The 24102-nt window shown below is 36.8% G+C and overlaps 1 protein-coding gene across 6 annotated transcripts in view; it reads right to left on the bottom strand.

Annotated features, from left to right (window-relative positions):
- The window catches only part of SMYD3 (SET and MYND domain containing 3), a 399660-nt gene that overhangs the window by 59339 nt on the left and 316219 nt on the right, over positions 1-24102 (bottom strand). For all 6 annotated transcript variants that reach the window (XM_048299062.1, XM_048299064.1, XM_048299063.1 and 3 more), the window contains 3 exons: positions 21400-21467; positions 18854-18956; positions 11905-12015 (listed from right to left, as the gene is read on the bottom strand). In XM_048299062.1, the coding sequence (XP_048155019.1) occupies positions 11905-12015; positions 18854-18956; positions 21400-21467 (282 nt within the window). The remainder of the gene's footprint in view (positions 1-11904; positions 12016-18853; positions 18957-21399; positions 21468-24102) is intronic.

The following is a 24102-nucleotide window of genomic DNA, read 5'->3' as shown; positions in this document are numbered from 1 at the left end:
TGTGTGTAGTTCATTTACCTGAGCAAGGATACTGATAGCCTAATCCCTAGCAACAGTGAAACTGGTATTTCACAGGCTGTCTTAGACATTATACATTTGTTAAGGCAATCTCTAGGTCTCTCTTACCACACAAACTGACAGCTATAAGGCAAATCTTCTTTATTCCTTAATTCTGCAACCTGTGGAGATATAGAGTGCCACTGAGTGCATTTAGTGGCTCAGAAGAGATCTGTAGGTCCAAAATCCTCAGAATTTTCAGTAATTCACAATGTATAATCCAATCCACATTCATCAGTTCATTGAAAAATGTACTTAAGTTCAAAAGTATATATAAATCCCATTAAAGTTAATATCTATGCAAATGACTAAATACTTCACTAAGTGTAGTTACTTGTGCATTGAAGTTCAATTTATGCTTCAGTGATCTGAAGAACTTGTGCCCATTGAATTATAGGCTCTCACTGAAGACATACTGACATTATCAAAACAATTTAATATCTTAATGCATGATATATCTCATGATAAAATTGTAGCTATAGTAATTCTGTTTTTTTTAATGTGTACTGCAACGTAAAAAAATAGTATCTACTTCAGCATACGCTTTCTGAATGAATGGGTGTGAAATACAGGAAGTTGATTAGAAAAGAACATGCAACATGATTAAGATCATACATAATTGATCAACCTACTCTACACCTTAAAATATTTGCTGGAACTCAAAAGTTAAAGTGGCAATTCCTAGAGTACTGATAAAAACTGGTTGCCTAACTCACTAGTATGTTTCTTGAATATTTAGCATCAATACTCAAATCCACGCTCTTGAGTCTCCAAGGTTTTTAAAGTCATGAATAAAAGAGGTTGAATTCATTTTTTACAACTGCAGCTCCTTAAGAGAGTACAATACCTGGAGTTTCCTCTTTTAGAATTTTGCCAACACATTTGACTGCCAACTAGATGAATATTAGTTTAATATAATCAAAGAACAGGTTTGCATATACTTTAAAAGGTGCTGTATAGTATTTTAGTAATTTCAAGAACTTCTTTGGAGAATTACTATTGACTATCTCCTAACTAACATGAATTTAAACCAGTAAAGGTTCTTCCAGGGTCTAAGGGAAGCAGCTAGAAACACTCCATAAGGCAAATGAGTGCTTGAAACAGTTTCCAATACCTTTCTAGTACTCTGTTGTTCTGATTCAATAATACAAACATTTTAGTCATTTTCAGAAAAAATAGGAAAGAGAGTGAAAAGAACATTCTCTAAAATGTCATAATGTCATGGAAACTATTAAAAGACCCTTGACTATTTCTCAGGGCTTTTGTTTACTGTTTGGATTGCTACCATGCAGCTGGTGCCTGTTGGCTGCCAGTGCTAGAAGTCCTTACATGCCTCAGCACTCAATGGTGATGGGCCAAGGTGACTCAAAGCAAGGAGAGGTAGCCTACATCACAAAATGAGTACTGAAAATTAGACATCTTGAATTACCTCAAAGCAACTGTTTACGGAATCTGAGGCAACAACATAATATGGTGATGCATAATCTACACTGGATTTCCAATTTTCCAAACCGGTTCACAGTACCAGTAAACTATTTGTCTATGTTCTGATAAGTACTCTCCTTTAAGTACTTCATTATTGCTTGAAAACAGACAAACTGTTCTAAAATATTTTTCCCAGTCAGAAGAATGAGTGCTGCCCTTCCAAAAAGCTACCTCAACCCTTTATTTTAACATTTCTTTTGCAGGTCAGGGGAGAAACTGTTCACTTCATATGGACCCCCCACCTTCATTAACCAAATACAGTGTAGTAGCAACAGAACTTCACAGTATCTTTATCCACTATACAAAATGCCTATAGATTCAAAGTACTGTATTATTAGACAGTAGCTGGAATCACACCTAAAGCTCTCCAAGCTCAGAAGTATTTCTTTTGTGCGTGGGAATGATGCAAGCTTAACGTAAAGTTATACACTAGAAATACTTTGAGAGCAAAAATTTTGTTGTCTAGATATTGTCAAAGGAAGTGCAGGAGCTTTAGTTTATATCCAACACTAAGACAAAGATTCATACCATAATCAATATGATGCAGCAACATATTTTTCTTAACGATGGTGTCCAGATAAATCTTGGGCAGAATTGTGATATGCTGTTTGACTACAGTCCCCAATTCAAATCACTGCTTATGGTATAATCAACAGCTTTCATACAGTTCACTGAGCAATCCCATGGAAAGCAGCAGGACATCCTGCAGTGGGTCAAAAAAATTACACAATCCTCTGCTGTAATTCTTGCAGCTGGAATACATACAGCCTTTTAAAGCCTGCTGTCTTTTACACACAAAAAAGTTTCTCTCTATGTCTTAGAATAGAGCTCAGAAATACAAAATTTATAACTACAGCTTTAGTTATTGCATTGTTGTGAGATTAATTAAATTAATGGCAAGAACCTGATATGGCACATTGCTTATCATAGCAATATTTCAAGCCAAAGCATTTAGTCTGCAGTTTTACACTCTCAAACCCTTATAGGCTTCCTTGTTATTCAAATGAGCTCATTCTTCCTTTAATACACCTCAGAGGATATTAGTTAAGGACTGGAACTGATTTAGGCACTGAAGAGAGTGATTCTGTCTTTCTCCACCTACAGTGCTACCTACAAATTCAGCCAGGATCTTAAACTTTGAGTTATTACACTGTCAAAAAGCAATTAGAATGAAGTCATGATACCTGATGCCACAGGGTCCTAAATCAGTCACTCAATCTCTGAAAAATAAAATTTGGCTTGCAAAAAGTGTCTAAAAGTTTAGAGGTAGCTGGCAGGAAAGCCATCTCTTAATTTAAATAAGCCTAGAGTGAAAGATGCACGTCCACAATGTGATATGGGAAATAGCAAATGTGAGTCTTTCTAGTAAGTTTCATACTAAGATATACTAAAGAATAACTCATCTTTTAATGTTTAATCTTTAATTATCTTAATTATATTAATTATCTTAAATAATCTTTAATCTTTAAATGTTACTTATATAATGGGCATTTCAGTACCTAGTTTATGGAGGGAGATATGAAATAGGGCTTCACATTACTTAACAAAGGTCACAAAACAAATAACAGCAAAAGAAAACAACCACCACCATGGTTGTGGAACATATTGTTCATGAAATAGGAAAATCTTTAAAATTGTCCTAGCAGGTTCCATGCATGCACCTATGCACATACATATGCATACAGTATTGCTTTTCCCACTCAGACCTGTGTTTGTCCACTGTAGGTACATGTCCACTTCACCACAAAAAGCAATCACAGTGAAGTGCTTCACAGAATACTCTGTTCGTCTGAGAGAGGCTATGGGAATGGTTTAGTTCATAGATTTGATGATGGGCAGATTACCAGATTAAAATCAGGACTACTAGATTAAACTTTTCCCGACTTTTTAAACCCATTATTGACCCATATAAGGTAAAAGCATGATCATACTTATGGGCTCTATGTGCATAAACCTGCTTAACACAACCAGTCATTACTCCTCTCCTCTGTTTGGAATTTTCAGAAAACTGGGACAACAGGCACTGCAATAAAGCTAATCTTTACCAAGCATTTACACCTACTGTATTTGCAGTATTTAATTCTAGTGATTTCTGGGCATTGTATGGACAGTAATTGATCTCAGAAAAAAATACACTGTAAGAAATGTAAGATTTATTAGGACAAATTTTTTTTGGCTAAGAGAAATAAAATGAAAAGACAAATTGTCCAGCATCATAAAGCATATAGTCTACAATCAGGATGGCATTAAGAACCAGAAATTTGGAGTATGCAGAAAGCATATTCAGAATCTGAATGAAAGAGAAACATAAGAACCATAGTTGAAAACATTTATTCAGAATGAAGTATGTTCCTCTGGACTAGTTTTGGGCGATGTCTTCAAGACAATGACTTCAAGAAGGAATGAGCTGAAAGATGACAGAAACTTTAGCAAAAATTACTTGAAGATGGCATATTGCTAAAAATTTCAGTGAGCTAATAAAATTGTGTCCTATTTCAAGTAACTGACAAATTTGCTGATAAACAGTTGAGTACTTTTCTATCTTCTTTTCTTCCTCCGTGTTGGTGGGATTCAGATTATTTGCTGACTTTACTGTTGCTATTATTTATAAACCTGGCAGTATCAAAATCACAGCTACGCTGTTTTGCAGGTTTTTAGACTATACAGAGTAAAAAGAATATTTATTCCAAAAGCTGAGAGTCTAAGAGCAGATAAAACAGTAAAATGGAGGGATCAAAATACACAGCATGCCTGCAAAGGCTGATGTTAGGGTCAGCCCATATAATGTTGCTGTCCTGGTTTGGGTCTTTAAAGGTAAATGAAAGGTAAATTCTTTACTGTCAGGAAGGGATTTAGCCTACATCCAGAGAACCAATGAGAAAAAGCTATTTCCACTCACTTTCTTCTACTTTTTCTTTAAAATTAGCCCACTAAAATATACACTTGGAAAGAAAAAGATCCAAGCTCCTATTTCTACTTGATTTGGAACAGGAATCTAGAAGAAAGATACAGTGCACATCCTGGACTCACCTGAACCTCACCCATTGCCTGAAGCACTAAGAGAGTTGTGGGGTCCCCTTACCCCATAGGGTCTGCTCTAATATCTAAGAAAAAATATCATTCTGGCTCTGATGCAGATATTATTTTGTCCAAAGTGGACGACCTTCAACCAGAGAGATTTTTGTATCCAGAAAATTGAAATCCAGTCAGTCCAGAAAAGTGCAGTTTAAAGTTGCAACGTGCTTTTTTTTTTTTTTTAAAATGACTTATGGGATCTGAATTGAAACCTATCATATTTCAATCAAATTACCTAATTAATGGCACTTTAAAAGATAGAACATGCTGCAAAATAGAAAAAAAATTACTGATAAACAGATCAAGAAAAGGCATCCAAAATCAAGATTGTTCCCTAAGGTGTTATTGTTATTAGAAACCACCCTGACAGGCTGAAACATACAAGACCTTACAGGAACCTCAGTGCAAGAGAATTCAGAAATTCAAGCTCAGAAAATGCAATGATTGGCTTCTAAAAATATTTAGGAAAAATATGTGTCTCCAAAATCACTTCAGGAAAAGGTGTTTGGAAAGTGATTTTTCTGATCTAGCCTTATATTTAAATTACTGCTGTTTCTCTCTGAATATTCTATCTTCTATGTTTATTTTAGATTGATAATCCAGAGTGAGACTTTTCTTATTTCTGCTTGTCATTCAGCAGAGACCAAATAGTGACTGCTACAGGAATGACAACATCTGGAAAAAGAAATCATAACAGTAATAGCTAGTTCTAACACTCCCAAGGAAGCTGGTCATCCAAAATGAAGGATCCAGAAGGATCCAGGCACTTAAATGTAGGTGCAACAGCCTATAAAAGTGATGAGAATGCCCTCTCTTCCCGTGGCAAAAAAGTGTTTCTGCTTAAAACATCTGCCAGAAGATTTACGTTTCCTCTTAGATGGCTGGGTCTAAAAGGAATGAGATTCTGCTCCCCTCAGATGAGCAGAAAGCCAGACTCCCAGGAGGGTGCCATGCCCCCAACTTCTACGTTTGCTTTAAATATGAACTTGATGGGCCAAACTGATACAGGTCGCCCTATTAAGGATCTCCTGAAAAGGCAAAGAGTTTACACACATCTTTCAACTCACGTCTGTAAGAACAGCCAGATCGTTTTCAGGACCTTGACAACCCAAGTGAGCCCCAGCTGGATGCTGCCAAGTGGCGACCAGAGCACACTGAGGCAGTCCCAAAGCAACTGGGATAGGCAAGTTGTCATGGAAAAATGATCACACTGCATTTGTCACTGTCTTTGGAACTGCACTTTAGTGGAAAAAAATTACAATGTTGAAAGATGGAAGGAGCCTCAGAAGTCATGTAAGAAATGCTAAGAAGCTGAAGAGATGATGCCTTTGTTAATGAACAAGAGATCCCAGAAATTAGAAGCGGCTGCCTTGTTTTTTACTGTCATTTTGGCACTAGAAAAATAAAAGCCCTCTGTCCTTGGCTCTTTGGAAATTCATCCCAAGAGGGTAAGATGCTCTGAAAGAAACAGAAGAGTGTTAGTATACTGTTCGATTTCAGGAATGAATCCAGGGTTTATGTCACTAGCAAATGCCTTGCCAGAGGGAAGAAACAGCCAGCCACCTATGGAAAGAAACAGCATTGTGTCCCAGTGGGCTCTAATTACTGCCACTGACTTTTGTAGGCACTGGTTATACTGATGTTGGGCTGGAAGAGTAGATGGGTGAAACATGACTGATCTCTGGCTTGATGTCATTCTGTAGTTTGCTTCAAAGGCAATTCTAGTTGCAAAACAGTAAAAAAAGACGAGGAATGACAATTTCTACAATTAACTATTGCAAACTCTGTATTTTGATAGGAAATGAATTAAACGAGGATTCTGTTGGAAAACGGTCCTGATATATATATATATATTTATTTTTTAACACACCCTTTGGTAAATTGGTACTTAGCAAGTTTCTTAGAATCATGACTAGAGAAACAGATGCCCCTAGTTTTTTATTTGCTTTGATCAAAAGGTTTTATGTTCAGTTAGCTGCATAAAGGGACTTGTTTTCAACAATCCCATTTAATCCTTGCTTCCCAGGCTTCATCTTTTGAATTAATTTGGAGGTCTCATCTTTCATATTGTACTTGGGAAACTTAGTGAGAATGTAAATATCTAAAAATAAATAAATATTAGGAAAACTGGGACACAAACTTATGGAACTTGACAATTCAGCAATTTTAAAAGGCATTTCTTAACATATGATTTTGTGTTTCCTGTGTCCTAAATATACGATCCCTGAGGGAGGGGTGACATTTTTGTACTAACACCAGTACAGTGATCTTGCATGAAGCCTTTACATGCTAATTAAAAACAACAGTCAATAATAATATTCTTCATGTAACAATGCCTCTGTAATTTAAGCACATATTCTTCAAAGGTACTGCTGAGAGCAAACATGAAGATCGAAGGCGAAAGTGTTGTATAGTCTATCTTTGGCCATATTCAAGTGTCTTTCAGGAAACCTGGTGAAGCAAACCAACCATGGACATATGCTGTAGCAACTAATTTGATCAATTTACTTACATTTGATGAAGTCCTAAATTACAGTTGTGTTGTTTCCTCAGCTAGAAAAATAATGTCAAAACTTCACATTCAGGAACTTATTCTGTGGGGAGTTTCTTATAACAGAGCTGGTGGATGTATGCAGTAAGAGGTAAAGAATTGCATGGATATTTTTATGTAGAGGTTGATAGCTTGGCTGCTGTTCACGTGACCTGATTTTGAAAATCCTTGAGTTGGAAACTGGACTTGTGATGTTTTCTACCAAAATTCTGGCTGCAATATAAGTAACTACTAAGCAAAGCAATAAACTGATTAAAGGAATAATGTGCTTACTGTTGTCATTAACTTTGGCAACTGTCAAACACTGGCCAAATATAAAAATGATTCAGAGTCAAGCCCATTGCTTTTGACCTTGTAAAAAATAAAGCTTTCCAAAAACCAAGCTAGACTAAAATATTAAATGCTGGCTCCAAAAGAGAAAGACAACTCATAACAAAGCAATTCTATAAGCACAAATGTCCCTGAAATCCTTGGCTGAAGATGTACAACATGAACAATACTCTGGCTCATGACTGTGGAAAAAACTGTTCTTCATTTAAAATGTTTGTCATCAATGTAATCCCATCTTTAATTATAATTAATGTAAGGGGCTTTTATGTGCTGGAATAGTATATGTTGCCAAGAGTTCAGCTTGGCACACATTCCTGAATTACAGTGGAGATTGACCTTAAAATGGAGCAAAGATTAATGTATAAAGCTGTCAGAGATACAATGAACTGAAGACAATACAGTAGCTGTAACTTAAAAGTATTGACAGACAGGAAGTATTCTATGAGTGATTTTTAGGAAGACATGTTTTCTTCCCCTCTTTTAGTTCCTGATTTTTTTTCCTAACTTTGGACAAAAGTCTTGTTTAGATTTGTAGTTAGTGCCATTTAATTTGTCAGGAACTGAACCACTAGAAGGTTCACCTCAGTCTTATCTTAGCCAGTTTACAGAAATGTATTTGTACTTGCCAGGCTGCTTGACCAGCTGCTAAAAGATGCTGGCCAGCATTATAGTACATCCTTAGAATTAAAATGCAGCTCACATTGAGGCTCAGGCACCAAAAATTATTTAAGATCCCCAGTCCAGCTATTGCCACTGTTTGCTTCTATGTTTTCTTATCCTTAATAACAGCTATGCACCTAGATTATTCCTTGGTTGTGCTCACAGTTGGTGAGGAAGATAAAGAACTACTACTGTATAGCAAAGAAAGATTCACTTTGAAGTCCTTTCACCAGCAGTGACCAGTGAGGAACATTTCCTCTAATTTTGCATGCACTGCAATTGTGATTGCTCAGCCATGGAACTCTCCACTTGGTCTGGGGCTGTGTCTGCTCACACTGAGCGCCAGCGTGTATCAGCTGAAGTTGATGCTAAACTTCAGTAACTTTGGCTTCAGCAAGGGTCCCTGTAGTTGGGCTGCAGCCCACTTCATGATACTTGAAAATGTAGCCTTTGCCATATTAGAGTCTCAGATCCTGACAATTGTGCAAGGGAACTGTGTATATTTAGGAAGTGTTGCAATCGCACTCTGGTTATCCATGTCAGCTAGCAGAGAAATGTAATCATGTCAGTCTTGATTTTGTGTTTATATATACTTCATGGAGCAGCATAATTTATCTCCCCAAACTTTATCTATCTAAAGAGTGAGCATTTGCTTGAAGGCATTCCATTAACCTCTTTTATCCATTCCAGTTTTCATGGATTTCCACTGAAGACAGTATGAATGAGCTGCTTGTATTCTCTCTCTGTATGAGGAAGGCACAAATAAACCTCAAACAATTCTGCTTCAAGGAATTATTTAAACAAATCTATCACATAAAGCTAAAATACCTTCGAAAATACAGCATCTCTCTTTATTATCCTTTGGGCATCAGAATATTCAGAAGAAGTATAAATTACCTATAAATTATCTTCTCACTTCTCAATTTGTAGAAACTGAACAAACCAAAGATTCACAGAACATTCACAAAAATGGTCCCCAATATAGACAGACTGATCTGTTTTCTAGTCCAAAACCTGTTCAGCTCCAGCTGAAATGGTAGCTTCCCACCAATTATGAAAAATAAGGGTTGGATCTTAGAAAACACAAAGGTTGCTCTTGAATAAAATGAATTATCCAGGGTCACTTGCTGTCAGTAACTGACTTGAGAACAGAAACTTGACACCATGCTTTTTCACTCAGGCATGTAACACTAAATGAACAAGCCTTTAAAAAACTACAGCAGGAAACATAAATTTCATTGATAATTATCTTGCCAAGTATTTTTCTAAAAACGAATAAATAAAGATGCATGTAACTAAGTACAAATAGACATAAGGTTTATGTGCTCTTCATATAAACTGTAATGTATATTTCCCACAGGATTTGCAGGATCACTTTTAAAACATTACAAAAGGTGTAGCATAAAAGCTACAGTGGAAATCACTTGACTTAAAACTTTACTGTAAATTGATGTGTGCATCTCGAGAGCTTTCAGTGGTCCCTAGTATGTGTTCAGTAGCTCACAAGCACGCTCAGACTGGAGTAATGTGAACTCTTTAAGTGTTTGTGTAAGTGCCCATAAATGTGATTTCAAAAAGGATTCTAGCTTTTTTGATGAGCTGAGTGCAACAGAAAAAAATCCCCAACACACAAGAACTTACTTGAATGCATAAAGCATTTCTGGAATTTGCATTTTTACCTATAAGAAAAATATACAAGATGAATTGCTGCTGACTAAACCATTTTTTTTTGCAAAGCGATGTTGTAATATGGGAATTTACTATTAGATGACTATATTTATTAATTCACAATATTGACTCTGCCACTCTTGATGTCCCAAAGTTATAGCTCTTGCCTATTCTATTGACAAAGATTTTGCTTTTTAAAAATGTTCTAAGATGACTTGGAAATTTGTCTCAGTATCAGGGGTATTTCAGCAGGGATGTTATTGAATAATTTTATCAACTCATGACTTTTAAGCATCTAGACATTCTGTAGTTTAAAACCCCAGAATTTCCAAAAATACTATCTGCTGCTGTACCTGCAGTGTTACACAACTCGCAGCTTACTAACAGTGACTGAGATAAACAGGAAAAAAAAAAAATCCAAGTTTCCAAGCTAGTCATGTAGAGATTTTACAAATTCAGGTGTCACAGAGAAATGAAACACAATACTATGAGGACTGCTGCAGATAATATTTGATCACCCTAAACTAAAGCTGAGGATAAAGATGTCTTCTTCATAGACATCAACAGACAAAGTTGCCATGAGGCTTCTAGACCCTCACAGACCTCTCTACATGGTAACGATCAGGCAGTCACAGAATTTCAGAATGCGGTCACAAAGCACTTTCCAAACATTTCACAATATCATTCCCAAGGAAATTGTGTGGAAAGGCAAAAATAGATCTGTAGAATATGAACACAAATGACAATTATATTTTCAAAAAGAAAAAAAATCATGAATTAATTTTAACCTATGTATGAGAGTATTGCTTTCATGAATACATGCACATATAATTTCACTACAGTATTTTTTGCTGTTATATGTTGATTCTTACAATGACATATACACCAGCCTGGGGATATTTTTTCTTAAAACATTCCACATGCTGAATGGTCTTTACACCACTTGTCTACCCTTTCACAAACTGTTAGGTGATCCTTGAAGACTCTTTAGCCTGCTTATTTTTCTTAATCATCATTGCATCTGTGAGGATGCCATTTACCCAAAACTAATCCAAGATTTCATGGCACTTGAGTGACCATCTTCAAAAGAAAGACAAAAGAGGTCTTCACTTCACTGCCTCTGAGTAGAATTGCAGCAGCCTTTATCAGGCACAGAACGCCAACACCGACAGGAACTAATTTAGCATTATGTCATAAGCCCGAAATTTTCTGTGTTCTCTTTTTTGAGCGGCCTACTGATGAATCAAAGCATATGTTACAGTTTAAACTTTGGGGGTTTCTTTTTCTTTGCAGCAATTATTTCATGAATCATATTATGATCCTTGGAATTACATTTTCATCAATACCTTTCTTACTATTTGTAATCTTGCAGGAACACATTTAGCTGTGGCAGGTGACTCACTCCAAACAGGCAGTTGTGAAAATAAGAGCTGTACATATAACAAAAGAGACTAAGTGCATAAGCTGCTATGAAGCCAGCCTCATTTTGCCTATTCCATTTGATCTCTCATCAGGCTCTGAGACAAATTTTTTGTGCCAAGGTTGTATAAATATGAAGCAAGCCAGAGCATAATCACATCAGGCTAGGCTGAACCCTAGTAAGAGATCACACTGAACAAAAGTTTATCTACTACAACTACTGACCGGCTACTCCAAGAACTTGTCATGTAAGTGAGCATAAAAACTACAGTCACCCAAGGAGGTTCACTGTTCTCTCTAAGAACTGCTGAACAAGCCTGGTAGTTCTTGAAAATTACTGATGCAGGTGTCTGGCAGAATTAATTCAACATTATTTTGAGGATAAGCACAACCTTCCTGTAGTATCAGACCACTGGCTTCGGTTGAAGTTCCAAGATTATTCTTCTGAATAGAAAAATGCCAACATTTCCTGCTTTTCTTTCCTTCAGAGTTGTCCTTCATAGCAACAACAAACCACAATAAGGGCAGCGGTCATTTTCTCCCCTATTCTGGCCATTCAGTTAGTAGCAAGAGAGAAGTATTACATTAAGGAAGGGAAGCTGCTGACGGGCCTTGGAAAATTATTTTTCATTGGCAAGGAATTTTTTCTCTTAACCTACCTTCTCTTGATTCTGGCAGAGAAGACAATCACATTCAAAGCAATACTGGCGCACCAGTTGCTTTTGGCGTTCCCTGGTAGGCATCAGTGATTCAACGTAGCTGATGGTGAGCTGTATGCAGTACATAAAAAAAAAAAAGAGTTGGTACATTCCACAAAAAATCCATATTCAGTGTATGTATTAGCAGAAGCAACATTTTTTGGATTCAACATTTTTCCCAGCATAAAATAAAATGTTAACAGATTATTTTCTAGAAGAAATTGACTATTTCTACAGAAGGTGAAAAAAAGGGAAAAATAATTTCCATGGAAGAATACTTTTCCACATTTCAAGATCAATATTGTATGAAATTATTATTGCCTCCCAAAATTATCACTATATCAACTTTTAATCCTTATTTGGAAGAAAAATAAAAAAAAGAAAGGAGAGTAAGAAAAGAGAGCAAAGAAAGTCAGTGTCTGAATTCCTTGTGTATGAAATCTCACACGTAAGCTCTGTGTAGCTCCAGAGTTTAGGTGTGTATTTACCAGTGCTGTTACACAGTATCAACTATCTCCAAAATTTCTTTCTCAGAGAAGCCCTTAGTTTCTTGAAAATATATGTTTGAGCCTGAGGATAATCCCTTTTATGCCATACCCATTTTCAGTATGTCTGTGATGTTTCCCTTGTGACCAAGGAAGCATGAAAACATTGCAGTCTAAGTTGTTGGAACTATTGACAAGAAGATTTATTAAAATGATAAAAGAATATTTGTGCCTACATTTGTGCCATTTTCAGCTTCTTACACTGCACAGAGTGAATTCCAATGAACTACAGAGAAGTCTGTAGTTTGTTCACTTTGACGTCTGCCAGAAAGAATTTTACAGGACTAACCATTTGTAGAGTTCTTGAAATGTTTAAAGTGCTGCACAGGCACAAGCTAATGATAAGGAAAAGAATATAACAAAAAAGCAGCTCAGCTCAGACCAGCATACAGTCACACATGCTATTGAGTGATTACACTATACACCCAACACACTTTGAAACACTCCAGAGAGGTCAGAGCTGAAAAAAATCAGGTCACATTATTTCATGCTGAGCCTAGACACTTCAACTAATTGGGAGAATTTTCACATGGTTTTCAGTTAAATCATGAGAGTCCATTCAAAGAAATTACAGGAAAACCTGACCAATTTTACTAATGACCATGAAATCCATTGTCAGAACCTGCATTTTGCAAATTAGTGAGCATTCTAATTGAATGAGCAACTAAAACTAAAACATTATTTTCATTTATTATTACAGTGTAATTTGATTACATATTGAAGGAGGACTGTGTTAAAAGAAGTCTACTGAGATGGCAAAGTCAAGCATTTAAAATAAATATGGTCTCATAATTGAAGATTAATAGTATTATTAATGAAAGAGACAAATTAAAATTCCACAATTAATCAAAAGTTAGTGTGAGAACTTTGTTAGGTTTAGCATTCTATACAATGTTGTTCTGTCCCAGCTTGTGCATGTCTGAGCCAAGAGAGGATTAGTTTCACCACTGCTGGCTTACAGCAGAACAGTCTGTACTAATATTCTACACAGGAGCCATAGGCTTCCCTCTGATCTTTCTGCAGTGAATGGATGGAAATTGTGCTGCTTATTTATTTTCCATCCTTTGCTCCCAAGCTTTGTCTCTTCTGCCTCATTATCTCCAATGTTCCTCTTATTCTTTCTCTACCCCTCAACATGAGTATCATTTTCCTGTCTTATTCTCAACACCTGATTATCTAAACCTGTTCTCCAGCCATCAATTCTAGCTCCTTACATAGCCACTTTTGGTACAATGGGACAATTTCATCTTGTGCCAGTCTCAGGTCTGTCCTTCAGCCTTATCTTACACCTTTTCCCCCAGCTGTGTTCTCTTACTTTCCCAAGTAAACAGTCCTTGCAGCCCTACTCTGATATCTCAAACATCTTCAGTGACCCCAACAACTTTGTCCTCACTTCTTTCCACAGCTGGTCCTAATCTGCATCCTCCTTGGTGTGGTAAGAAAGATCTGTCTCCCTTCCCATAAAGCATTTTCTGGCCAAGTTGCAGTTCTAACCTCATCCTTCAGACATTCCAAACCCAATTTCCCTCTCCCATCACAAGCCTCCTGATCTTCGTGTCTCCTTGCAACTCACAAGTGTGATCTGTCAAACTCATTCCACACACTGGCTGTTCCTTGTCTCTTGTCCTCTGCATAAACATCTCTGGTTTTGACTCATGTCCTGCTGGGCTTTAGGTTCAGGTGGCATCCAGCAGTAAAAGGGATTTAATGAACTTCAGGCACAGTGCAAGACAGTAGGAATCTTCTGGGAAAAGTAATTCATATGATATTAGTCTATTCTTTGCCAAAATATTTAAGACAATGGTTTAAACCCTGTCATTGCTGTTGAAACCATCATTAGGCAGGGTTCAGTTATAATACTGTGAAACAAACACAGAGCCAATATCAAATATCCCTTACCTATCCAGCCTATAGGCTTCATCCCTTTCTCTCTTTATATTTTTGGCTTTCTCCCCTCCCCCCCTTTTTTCATTTATGTTGCAGAAACCTTGGGTGTAGGAAGAAGTTTCAAAAAACACATTTCTTTTTCAGAGGTTACCAAACAGTTGTGGATATGAACAGTCACATAACAACCTGCTCTGGATTAAAGCATATGACTGGACAGAAAGACAAGAGGCTTCATCACAGTGATATCTCCTTTTAGCATTTTAACAACTTAAGAGTTTCTCTTGCTGTCAGAGGCCCAAGTTCAAATTCCCAGCCCTGCCAGCAGAAATCCATAAGTGAAAAAATGTTTATAGTTGGCAGACTGAGTGGTAAAATATAATTAGAATATTTAGAAACATGACCAATCTAACAGTGACTGAGTCTATACTAATAATTTAATTGTTTAAACAAAAAATTTCTGTATTCAAGTCTCTCTCCTCCACTTGCTTTAATTTTGGATCACTTCATTAGATGCAAGGCTCATTTAACTTGTACATATTTAGGAAATATGCCCATTTATCAAAGGTTGTCTTAATAGTATTTGCATGTGGGATGTATGCTACTAATTAAAATATTACTTCAACTGACCAAAGCTTGCCTCTTTATTGCATCGTTTGTAAAGAATGCAGTAAATCTTTCCTCCCCTAACTGGAGAATATATATTAAAAACATTTATGAAGGCAAGGAATTATTTAACAGCCGTGAGACTTACTGACTCTTAAGACTTCCTCCTTAGAAATACAGCACTGTCTGAGCCCTGCTTCTTGCTCTGACACAGAAATGCTTTAATCATAGATATGGTAGTTAGTTTCTCATGTTCCTCATCTACCAAATGAGGTGGACACAATTTTTCAGTACTGACATGATGTAGTGGACTTAATTTATGGGGATTTTTTTTGTAACAGAATAGAACTCAAAATTTCGAGACAGAAAATTCAGTAAAAATTTAAAATCAAGTATTTTAATGCAAATGACAGGGAGAAAAAAGGGAATCTTCTTGGTTTTTCAGTCATGGGTCTCAAGAGTCTTAGGGAGGATTGTGTACAGAAATCTGTTCCTGAGACAGTGGTTAACAGTCTGTACTCTCTGTTTTGGCATCTAAGATCAAAATGCCTTGTAACTCAAGGAAAAATTTGGTTTTAAAAACTGTAATGGGACAAAATGTAATGTGTCAAACATACATAGATATAAAACTTCTCACAGAATTACAGTAAAGAAACTTTACATAACTTGGTTGAAATCTATCATGAAAATAGATTTAGTTGCTCATCATCTGAAACTATTTTCCAGTATTAATTTTAAAAAAGTGTTGCTCTGTAAGGGTGGTAACTGCTTGACTCTGCCTAGCAGGCTGCAGCTTCCCGTGAGCACAGCAGGGGTTTCCTAGGGCCGTGTGACCAGTCGCATCCCGGAGTCCATTTTGGACAGCCCCTCGATGTGGCTCTGGCAGCCAGCAGCGTTACAACGCAGTGGTGATGAAGGAGGTAGAGAAGGGTCTCCCATGAGGGTTTGAGATGGCTTTATTCACATCTCGTCCCAGCAACCTCAGAGGCAGAGACAGAAAGACCTCGTGGTCTGGGTGCAGGGTGGTTTTGTCAGGGGCCCAGGGGCGGTCCCTGGGCGGGGCTGGGGTACAGGAGCCAATAGGAAGAAACTGAGGGAGTGGCCAAGGCTGGGGCAGGGAACAGGGGGAACATGGCATCACAGAGTCACGGGGGTGACAGGCTACCACAGTAAGGCAATGGTCAGTTATGCAATATTCTGAAGAAACAAACTTTTTCTAACTGAACTCTGAAGCTGGTGAAAAGCAAAGCACCCATTTTGGAGCAGAACTGCACCTCAGATAATCCATTCTGTCTGCCAGCAAGACTAATTGATTTGAAGCCATATGACTTCTGATTGGAGAAGAGGCAAAATCATCTCGTGTCTGCCTGCAAAACACCAGGTAGACTCAGCAACTAACAAAAAGTCAATTGAAATTATAGCACATGTCTTGATGCTGTTTGAAGTGGTTACTTAAGGGCAGGGAAATGATGAAGACCTCTTCAGAGTAGGCTGCTTGTCTTTCTCACAAAACTAGCTGATAGGCTACTTTATCACTAAAGGAGCCCTTGTGATCTCTAGATAAATAATTTTTGCTTTTTTATAATCCTTCCCCACATCCCACCTTTCTTTGCAACACTTAAATTTCATTTTTGCAAAGAACTGCAGGTAAAGGAAATCTTTGTGTGCTGTGAAATTAACATCACCTAAAGTTATAAAAACTGTGATGGTCAGCATTACAGAGAAGTTGTGGAGGCCCCATCCCTAGAAGAGTTCAAGGCTGGGTTGGATAGAGCTCTGAGCAACCTGGTCTAGTGAAAGGTGTCTCTGCCCACAGCAGGGGGGCTGGAATGAGATGATCTCTGAGGTCCCTTCCGACTCTAAACATTCTGTGATTCTACAATTATCTTGAAGAGCAAAAAAGTTGTTATAATTAGTTCTGAGCTTCTGGAAGCAAGGTTCAGAATGCGGAGATGACCTCAATGGCCAGTCTCAGCTCCCCGTGTCTCTGTTTTCTCTGCAATTATAGGTGGTCAGCAAGTCCTAGCATGAATAAACTTCTGTAGTGTGCTCTGACAGAAAGCACTACAAATGTGCAAAAATATGGTCCTGAATGGATGGAAAGCCACAGTCCTCTTCTACTAATCTGAGCTTGACTTAGCGTTTATTTCTAATAAATCTTAGTGCTTATTTTCTATTAATTATTTTACAGGGGATCTCATTCTGAAGCTAGTGTAAGTTTGAACAGGATAAGAGAAATTTTTTAGTTATTGTAATTAAGTTTTTCCTTGTTGCCTCGTGACTTGAAATAATGTTCATCTTACCATCTCAGAGCACCCAATTTATTCAGAAAACCCAATCAGTTTCCTCCCTAACATGTATCTTCTCCCCCATTAGCTCAGATCATGACATAGTAGTATAAGCTAAAGCTCAGCTCACAACAGGTAATGTAGTTTCACATATGTAAGTTTGTAAATTCAATACATGGCTATTACTAAAACTGAGCTCACCCTGCTGCAGGCAAGCAGTAAGGCAGTGTGGAAAGTTGCACCAAAGTCATTATGCAGAACACAAAAGTGCTGGAGTTATGAAAATTAAAATTAAATAGGTGTAGAAAATAATATTGAACTGCTGACTTGTAAACACCCTCATAAAAATTTTATTTTCCTTCCTCTTCCCATAACAGATCTAAACTAATACTGACTTTGCAGCTTTATTTTGCCTTTTAAGCCTAAAGCCCATTTTCTTCCCGATAAGACATTAAAATCTACTGTATTTTTAAATAAGCATCCCATCTTAGTGAACTGGGAAGCCAAGAGGAAAGTTATGGTTTATGGATAAAATAGAAGAAGGGTGTCTATAATTACACTTAAACAAGAATGCTGGACTGAAAGATGGCTACAGTTAATAGCTCCACAAATATATATTGTATCCTGAAAGATTTCTCTTGGCAAAAAGGTAAGTATGCAAAAACATTTCTGTTGGTTCTCAACAATGTTTTGCTGAAAAAAATATTCTACCATTTACTTATTTTGATTGTCTTAAAGAATATTCTACCATTTACTTACTTTGATAGCCTACTATCTTTGAGAAAAGATACATTGAATAAGAAGAAACTTCATAGGGAGGAAAATAAATACTATGTCTAAATTAAAATATGTATGGTCTTCATACTCACAGTTTTAAGAACAGGCATGAACCACATTACATTAGATCATGATTCTGAAGTGACTAACAGCTAGGACTGTGTAGGTCATTGGTGCATGTGAAGTTACATATATGCACACATCTCTTTTCAGGTCTTATTAGGCATATTCAGTACTGCAGTGCTGCAAAACACATTCACTTTGATTTCTAGCCACAAATGCTTATTTCAAATTAATAAAAGTGCTGTTATAAAGTAGATAATACCTTAAATCAGAAATCTCTTGAAAAGGATATTTTGAAGTCTTTCCTAGTGAAATGGACAAGAAAACAAACCTTGTTTTGTTGCTTTCACTGTCAATGAAAGGTTTACCACAACTGCATAGTTGCTGCCTGACAAATGCTTCTTGTTGCAGTGACTTAGTGAACACTGCATTCCACTCAGAAATATTGTAAGTGTTCCCGTCAGTGTAAAGACACTCAAATACAAACAAAATGAAGTGCCTAGAGGAGGAAAGGAGGAACAGGAATTTATCAAGACTGCTAGTGATTTATGAGAAGTAATGATTATGGGGCCCAGGCAGTGTGAAGAGATGATTCTATTTATCATTTTCCCCCTGATAGCTATGTGCTAGAAAGTGGCATCAATATATCATCAAAATATTAAGCTGGTGGCCCAGCAGTCTGGAATTTATTTAGGGAGATGTCATTGTTGCAGGTGTCTGTGATGGAAGGGAGGACAAGTTAATTACCTCTTCACCAATCTGGATCTCTCGGACAGAGTGAAGTAAAAGCTGGTTTCCTTCAAAAACGATCACACAGTTTGGGTCACAGCTGTGGTTCAGTAAAGACATGCTGTGAGGGGTGGTAGAGGAGGAAAGAAAGAAAAAAACTTAACAGAGGAGTCTCTACTGCCATTTCCCTTTAATGATTTGAAAGTAGCTAACATGATTACATCTGAAGTATCAAGCAATTAAGTTAAGAAACAAATAAATTCCCTGTTAAATCAGCTGCTCTGGGTTAGGGGAGGAAAATTAATGCTTAGAAGATTTATATTCATTGGTAATAGGAGCCATGCCAGGATCTCTTCATGTGTTTCTGCCTTTTGTGTATTCAGGGCAGGAGGAAGGCAATGGCCTCCCAGTGACTCTCCAAGAACCCTGATTCAGGGAACAGGGCAAATGGGGAACAAGGTAACTGTGACAGTTCAGAGCAGGAGGGACTGAGTTATATTTCTATTGCTTCTGCTCAGTTTCAGGGCACTAACCTGATCAATTACCTGACGGTCACTGCAAGCACAGCTCAAAGGGGCCAACAATCAACCCATTATTTCACATCGGGAGAAAATGGAGTATACTATGTCCCAAAGCCAAAGAACTCGGTGTACAGAGTTGAAAGAAGAAACATGGCCATTGCCTCTGTTTTACACATATTTTGGCCCAGCCTCTGTTCTTGTGGCATGTGACAGCTGGGGCAGCACAGCTCATTAGGGAGCTGCTGGCACTCTCAAGACGCACACACTGCCCAAATACACGCTTCTGTCTCTCTGAAGGAGGCTGTTAACAACATCTGCTATATACTTTTGAGTCATGTGTTTCCTTAGCTGAGAAACAACTGGCTTTACCAGGCAAACATTTCTGCTGTAGCAGAAATGGGGTTGATGGTTCTTTCCTTATGGGAATGACCCGTTGAAAGAATAATTCTGGCATTATCAGCCTGGAAGAAGAATTTTTGGCTTATTCAGGTCCTGGATGCATTTATAGTCTTGTCTGCCTTATTCAGCAACTAAAAATCCCAAATGTTGTTGGCAAAATAGAGGATGTTGCCAAGGGTCAGAGCCCTGCACCAAACCATGTTTATTTAGTTTTTTGACTCTTAGAGCAGGTATCGACAAGGGCCTGACTCTTTTGATATCCCTTCTGGCCTAATAAAATATCTGTGGCTAATCTCCTCAAGAACCCACTGGGAGAGTATCCATTACGCTTATTGTGAGATCACTGGGCACACTCCCAAAGCTGCTGGCAAGGTGATGCAGAGCAGGACCATAGGATTTTACCTATTTTAAAATATATTGTGATGCTGAAGCTATCAAGCCATACAACAATATACAATCTCTTAATAAGGCTAAATAAAGAACTTTTAATTAAATTTCATCTCATGGAGACACTAGTGGGTTTGATGACAATTCTGTCTGGAAGCATATGAATTCATCTGGAAGGACATTTGCCCAGGACTTGTAAACCACAGTTTTAAGTTCACAATTTCCCCAGCTTTTTTGCTATAGCAAAACTCAAACTGCTCTCAAGTGACTTGGGAAAGAGTCTCTTGCATTCCTTGGCAGTGCATTATCATTGAACATAGACAGACACTTTCTTCACAGTTAAGGGCTTTTTTTCAACCAAAAGCAAACATTTCCCTAATAATAATGCTCCAAAATCATATTTCATTTTTCTCAAGTATTGTTTTCATTCCATTATGAAATCAAATTACTGTTTTGCACTTTTCATGACACTAATTCCCACATCCTCCTAACCACCTTTTCCTCATCTTTACTACAAGGCAGGCCTCAAGATATTAAGTGTCCTTAGTCATATCTTACATATGACATTAGTAGGAAAAGAAACAACAGTGACAGGCCCACTGAGGTATTGACAAACATAATTCAACCATGCATTAAAAAAAAAATTAGATGGTAAAATGTAATTTTAAACTATACATACTAATTTTCCATATTTATGATTACAGGTTAATAATTCTATGATGATAAAACCTTCATTGGTACATACTTCTTACCTAGTACAAATAAGAAACAATAATAAGAAATTCAAATATTAACATCTATCTCTTAAGGGACTTATTTTTTCACCTTACTGGTTTCTTTGTTATGCTAATTTACTTATAAATATATCAATCTTTTTCTTTTAATTACTAATTCTGAAGGCTCTCAGGTGCAAAATATCTTTATTCTAAAGCATCGCTGAACAGGTTTCCCTTAACTAGTCCCAGTCGCACATTCTTGGTGTCAGCATTTATTCTTACTTAGAAAAGACTACCACCTCCATAAAAATAAAATATAAAGATGTATACTATATAAACTGTTTTAATGCTGTAATCAGGACTATGAAGAATGTTTTCAACTAGATCATATTTTTTTACTCTCCTTTAATTAATTTCCATTTCCCAGTTTCTCATTTAGACATGTTACCTGCTGCTTTGATGTCCCTTACAGCTACCTTGGAAAAAAGGAGAAAAAAACTGACATAGATTTTGCCTGTGAATGAAACAGTGTCCACAGTACCTGGGATACAGGCCAACACCAACATCCTGCATCTCTCCATTACTGATGGTGAAACAGTTACAGGTCACCTGTAAAAACAAGGGAAAAAATCCAGGATTACCAGAATTATTTGGAAACCCCATACTCAAGTGAAAAAAACCTACCAAAATAAAATGAAGGGGCAAATGGTAACTGGATGGGAAACATTCAAGACCAACACTGGTACTCTTTCATTTTAGAGCAATCACATCTGGGACACACTCTCCTGTAAAACTGCTGTCAATTAAAAGCAGAAATATTAGTATCCTGCAAAAATGTGGGGTTAAACACATGCAGGGGCCCTACCTTCCTGTCCAGAGAAGGAAAAAAAAGCCACCCTACACAGAGCCTGAGAAGCTCAGCCCAGAAACAACCTAACAGATGACTACTGATGAAGAGTGGCTGTTTCCATGAGGGGTCTCTGCTGATGCCAGGCTGTCACAGCACCTTTTAATGAGTACCAATGGAACCCAAAGAATATATATGGGACAGTTTCGAAGTAAATAGCAGCCTCAGTTGTGGCAACCTGATACAGGCACAAATAAATGCAAAGACTGTGCAATAGTGTATCTTTCACATTGTGGGTATTTTAGTTTGCGTGTAGAAGATCCAATAACAAAACATGATCGAATTGCAATTCAAGAGAAATACAACCTTTTCTTTAATTTCAAATATTCAGATTGTAAGTATATTGTTCCTTTATACAGTCATACACAATTAAAGTGGTTTTAGAAAAGAATGGGGAAGAATGGAAAATTCCTGTAATCAGATATAGTCCTACCCCAGTCTATGAGACTGAGCTTTTTTGGTGTTCAAGATATATCAACACTTAGCAAATGATTAACAAGTATAACTTTCATGTTCTTAAAAAAAACCCAACAGAACTCAATTGTGAGTGTATTTTTAAAATATTTGATTTTTGGGAAAGAGCTGGTTTTGAGGTTTTTTAATTTATTTTTTAGATATGTTGGTCAATGACATACTAATATCTTATTTAGAAAAATACTGCATGATACTGCATATGAAAGAAAAGTCCCAGGTCTCTTCTGCATAGCACTGGATTATTAATACCGTTAATTCTCATTAGAACAGAAAATGAGTAAGAGTAGGATTTGGCAGACATGGAAATGAGATTTGAAAGTTGCAGTTTTATCCACAGAGTAATTGTCCAGAACAGTAAATGCACACCTATGTTTTAAAGAGGTATGCTGAACAATTTAATAGTATAACTTATCCTATAAATTGACAAATTATTATTTATGAGAACATTAACCATAAGGTGAAAATGAAATCCTCTTTAAAAATTCCTCATAAATTCTGACAGCAACATTAATTTAAATAAATGTACGTGCAGTAGGGCATGTGTTTTTTGTAAACTGTTAAACAATACTTTGATTAGTCTATTATTTATGTAACCCATTCAAATGTTCCCTATCAATTACCAAAATCATACATCTTAATTATTTCTTTCCTGCTGACGTTGGATATAAAGTGTCAGACAACTTCTAAGCAAAGATTAGTCCATTTCAAGTGGCAATTATCCTGGTTCTAAAAATATTGACTTGATTTTGGTATTTATTGAAAAAATAATGCCTTCCAGGTAAAATAGAAAGAAAGCCAGCTTTTGTGAGCCTTAGCTCTCTCTAACAGATCATAAAGTAGCAGAGGTCAAACATCTCTTAGAAACAAATTAACTCCTCTTTCTTGCAAATCTCTTATTATTACCATAACATATTTATATTAATATATTGAATTTTGATCATCATAGAGTTATTGAGACTGTTTAATCATTTTCTATTAAAGTTATGTATTCTATTATGCGAAAAGTTTTACACACAGAAGTCACAATAGTTTTACTTCTTTATTTTTGAAACATGCATTAGTTTTTTTATACCAGGATAAATGCAAAGAAATATTTGAAATGAATGAATATGCTGAGATTCAGACATGAAGAGCTACTTTCGATAGTAGTTCCGTGTAAGGCACTTTTTAACCTCTCTTAGATATTTTCATGGTATGCACGTGCATCTCGATATCCCAGTGAGGCAGTGAAATGCCATCTAGTTTATAATTATTTGCAGTTTCAAATACAATAATGGGAATCTGAAGTATACAGATCTAAAAAAGTATTTAAATACATAAACACAGGCAGAAGCCTAACTGGTCCCATGAATTCTGAGCTATATGATTCAGTGCACAATCCTACCAGAGGCATAAGAAGTGTTAGGTGCTATGAGGTTTTTTTAATCTCCTAGAAGACAATCTTTCCCCCCCTTTTAAACTCAGGAATGGAAAAAATCCAACAGTGACACCTGTGTGTACTACAAATAGTAACCTTAGTAATGGCTGCTTTCTGTGCTCAGCAAGTGGAGAGAGAGGAACTGAGACAGAGTGGTGAGAGGAGGAAGATCTCACCATTCACAGTGTGAGAAACTATGATACAATGACAATCCTTCGTAGACAGTTAGCAGCCTACAACAGGTATAAAATATGAAATATTCATAGTCTGTCACTATATGGTTGGTTTTTTGTTCTCTTTTAGATTTGTTAGAAAGTTTCTAAAACTTTACCAAATCACCTCTATTGTGTAAATAGAAATCACACTTCTATTTACACAAACTTTTAGGATGTTTTAAATATGAGTTAAATATCTGTTCTATCACGGCGAGTTATGAGATTTTGAAA

This window comes from Corvus hawaiiensis, chromosome 3, assembly GCF_020740725.1.
Source record: "Corvus hawaiiensis isolate bCorHaw1 chromosome 3, bCorHaw1.pri.cur, whole genome shotgun sequence".
Classification (NCBI taxonomy): domain Eukaryota; kingdom Metazoa; phylum Chordata; class Aves; order Passeriformes; family Corvidae; genus Corvus; species Corvus hawaiiensis.
The sequence above is the reverse complement of the archived record's forward strand: the minus strand, read 5'-3'. Positions and strand labels throughout refer to the sequence as shown.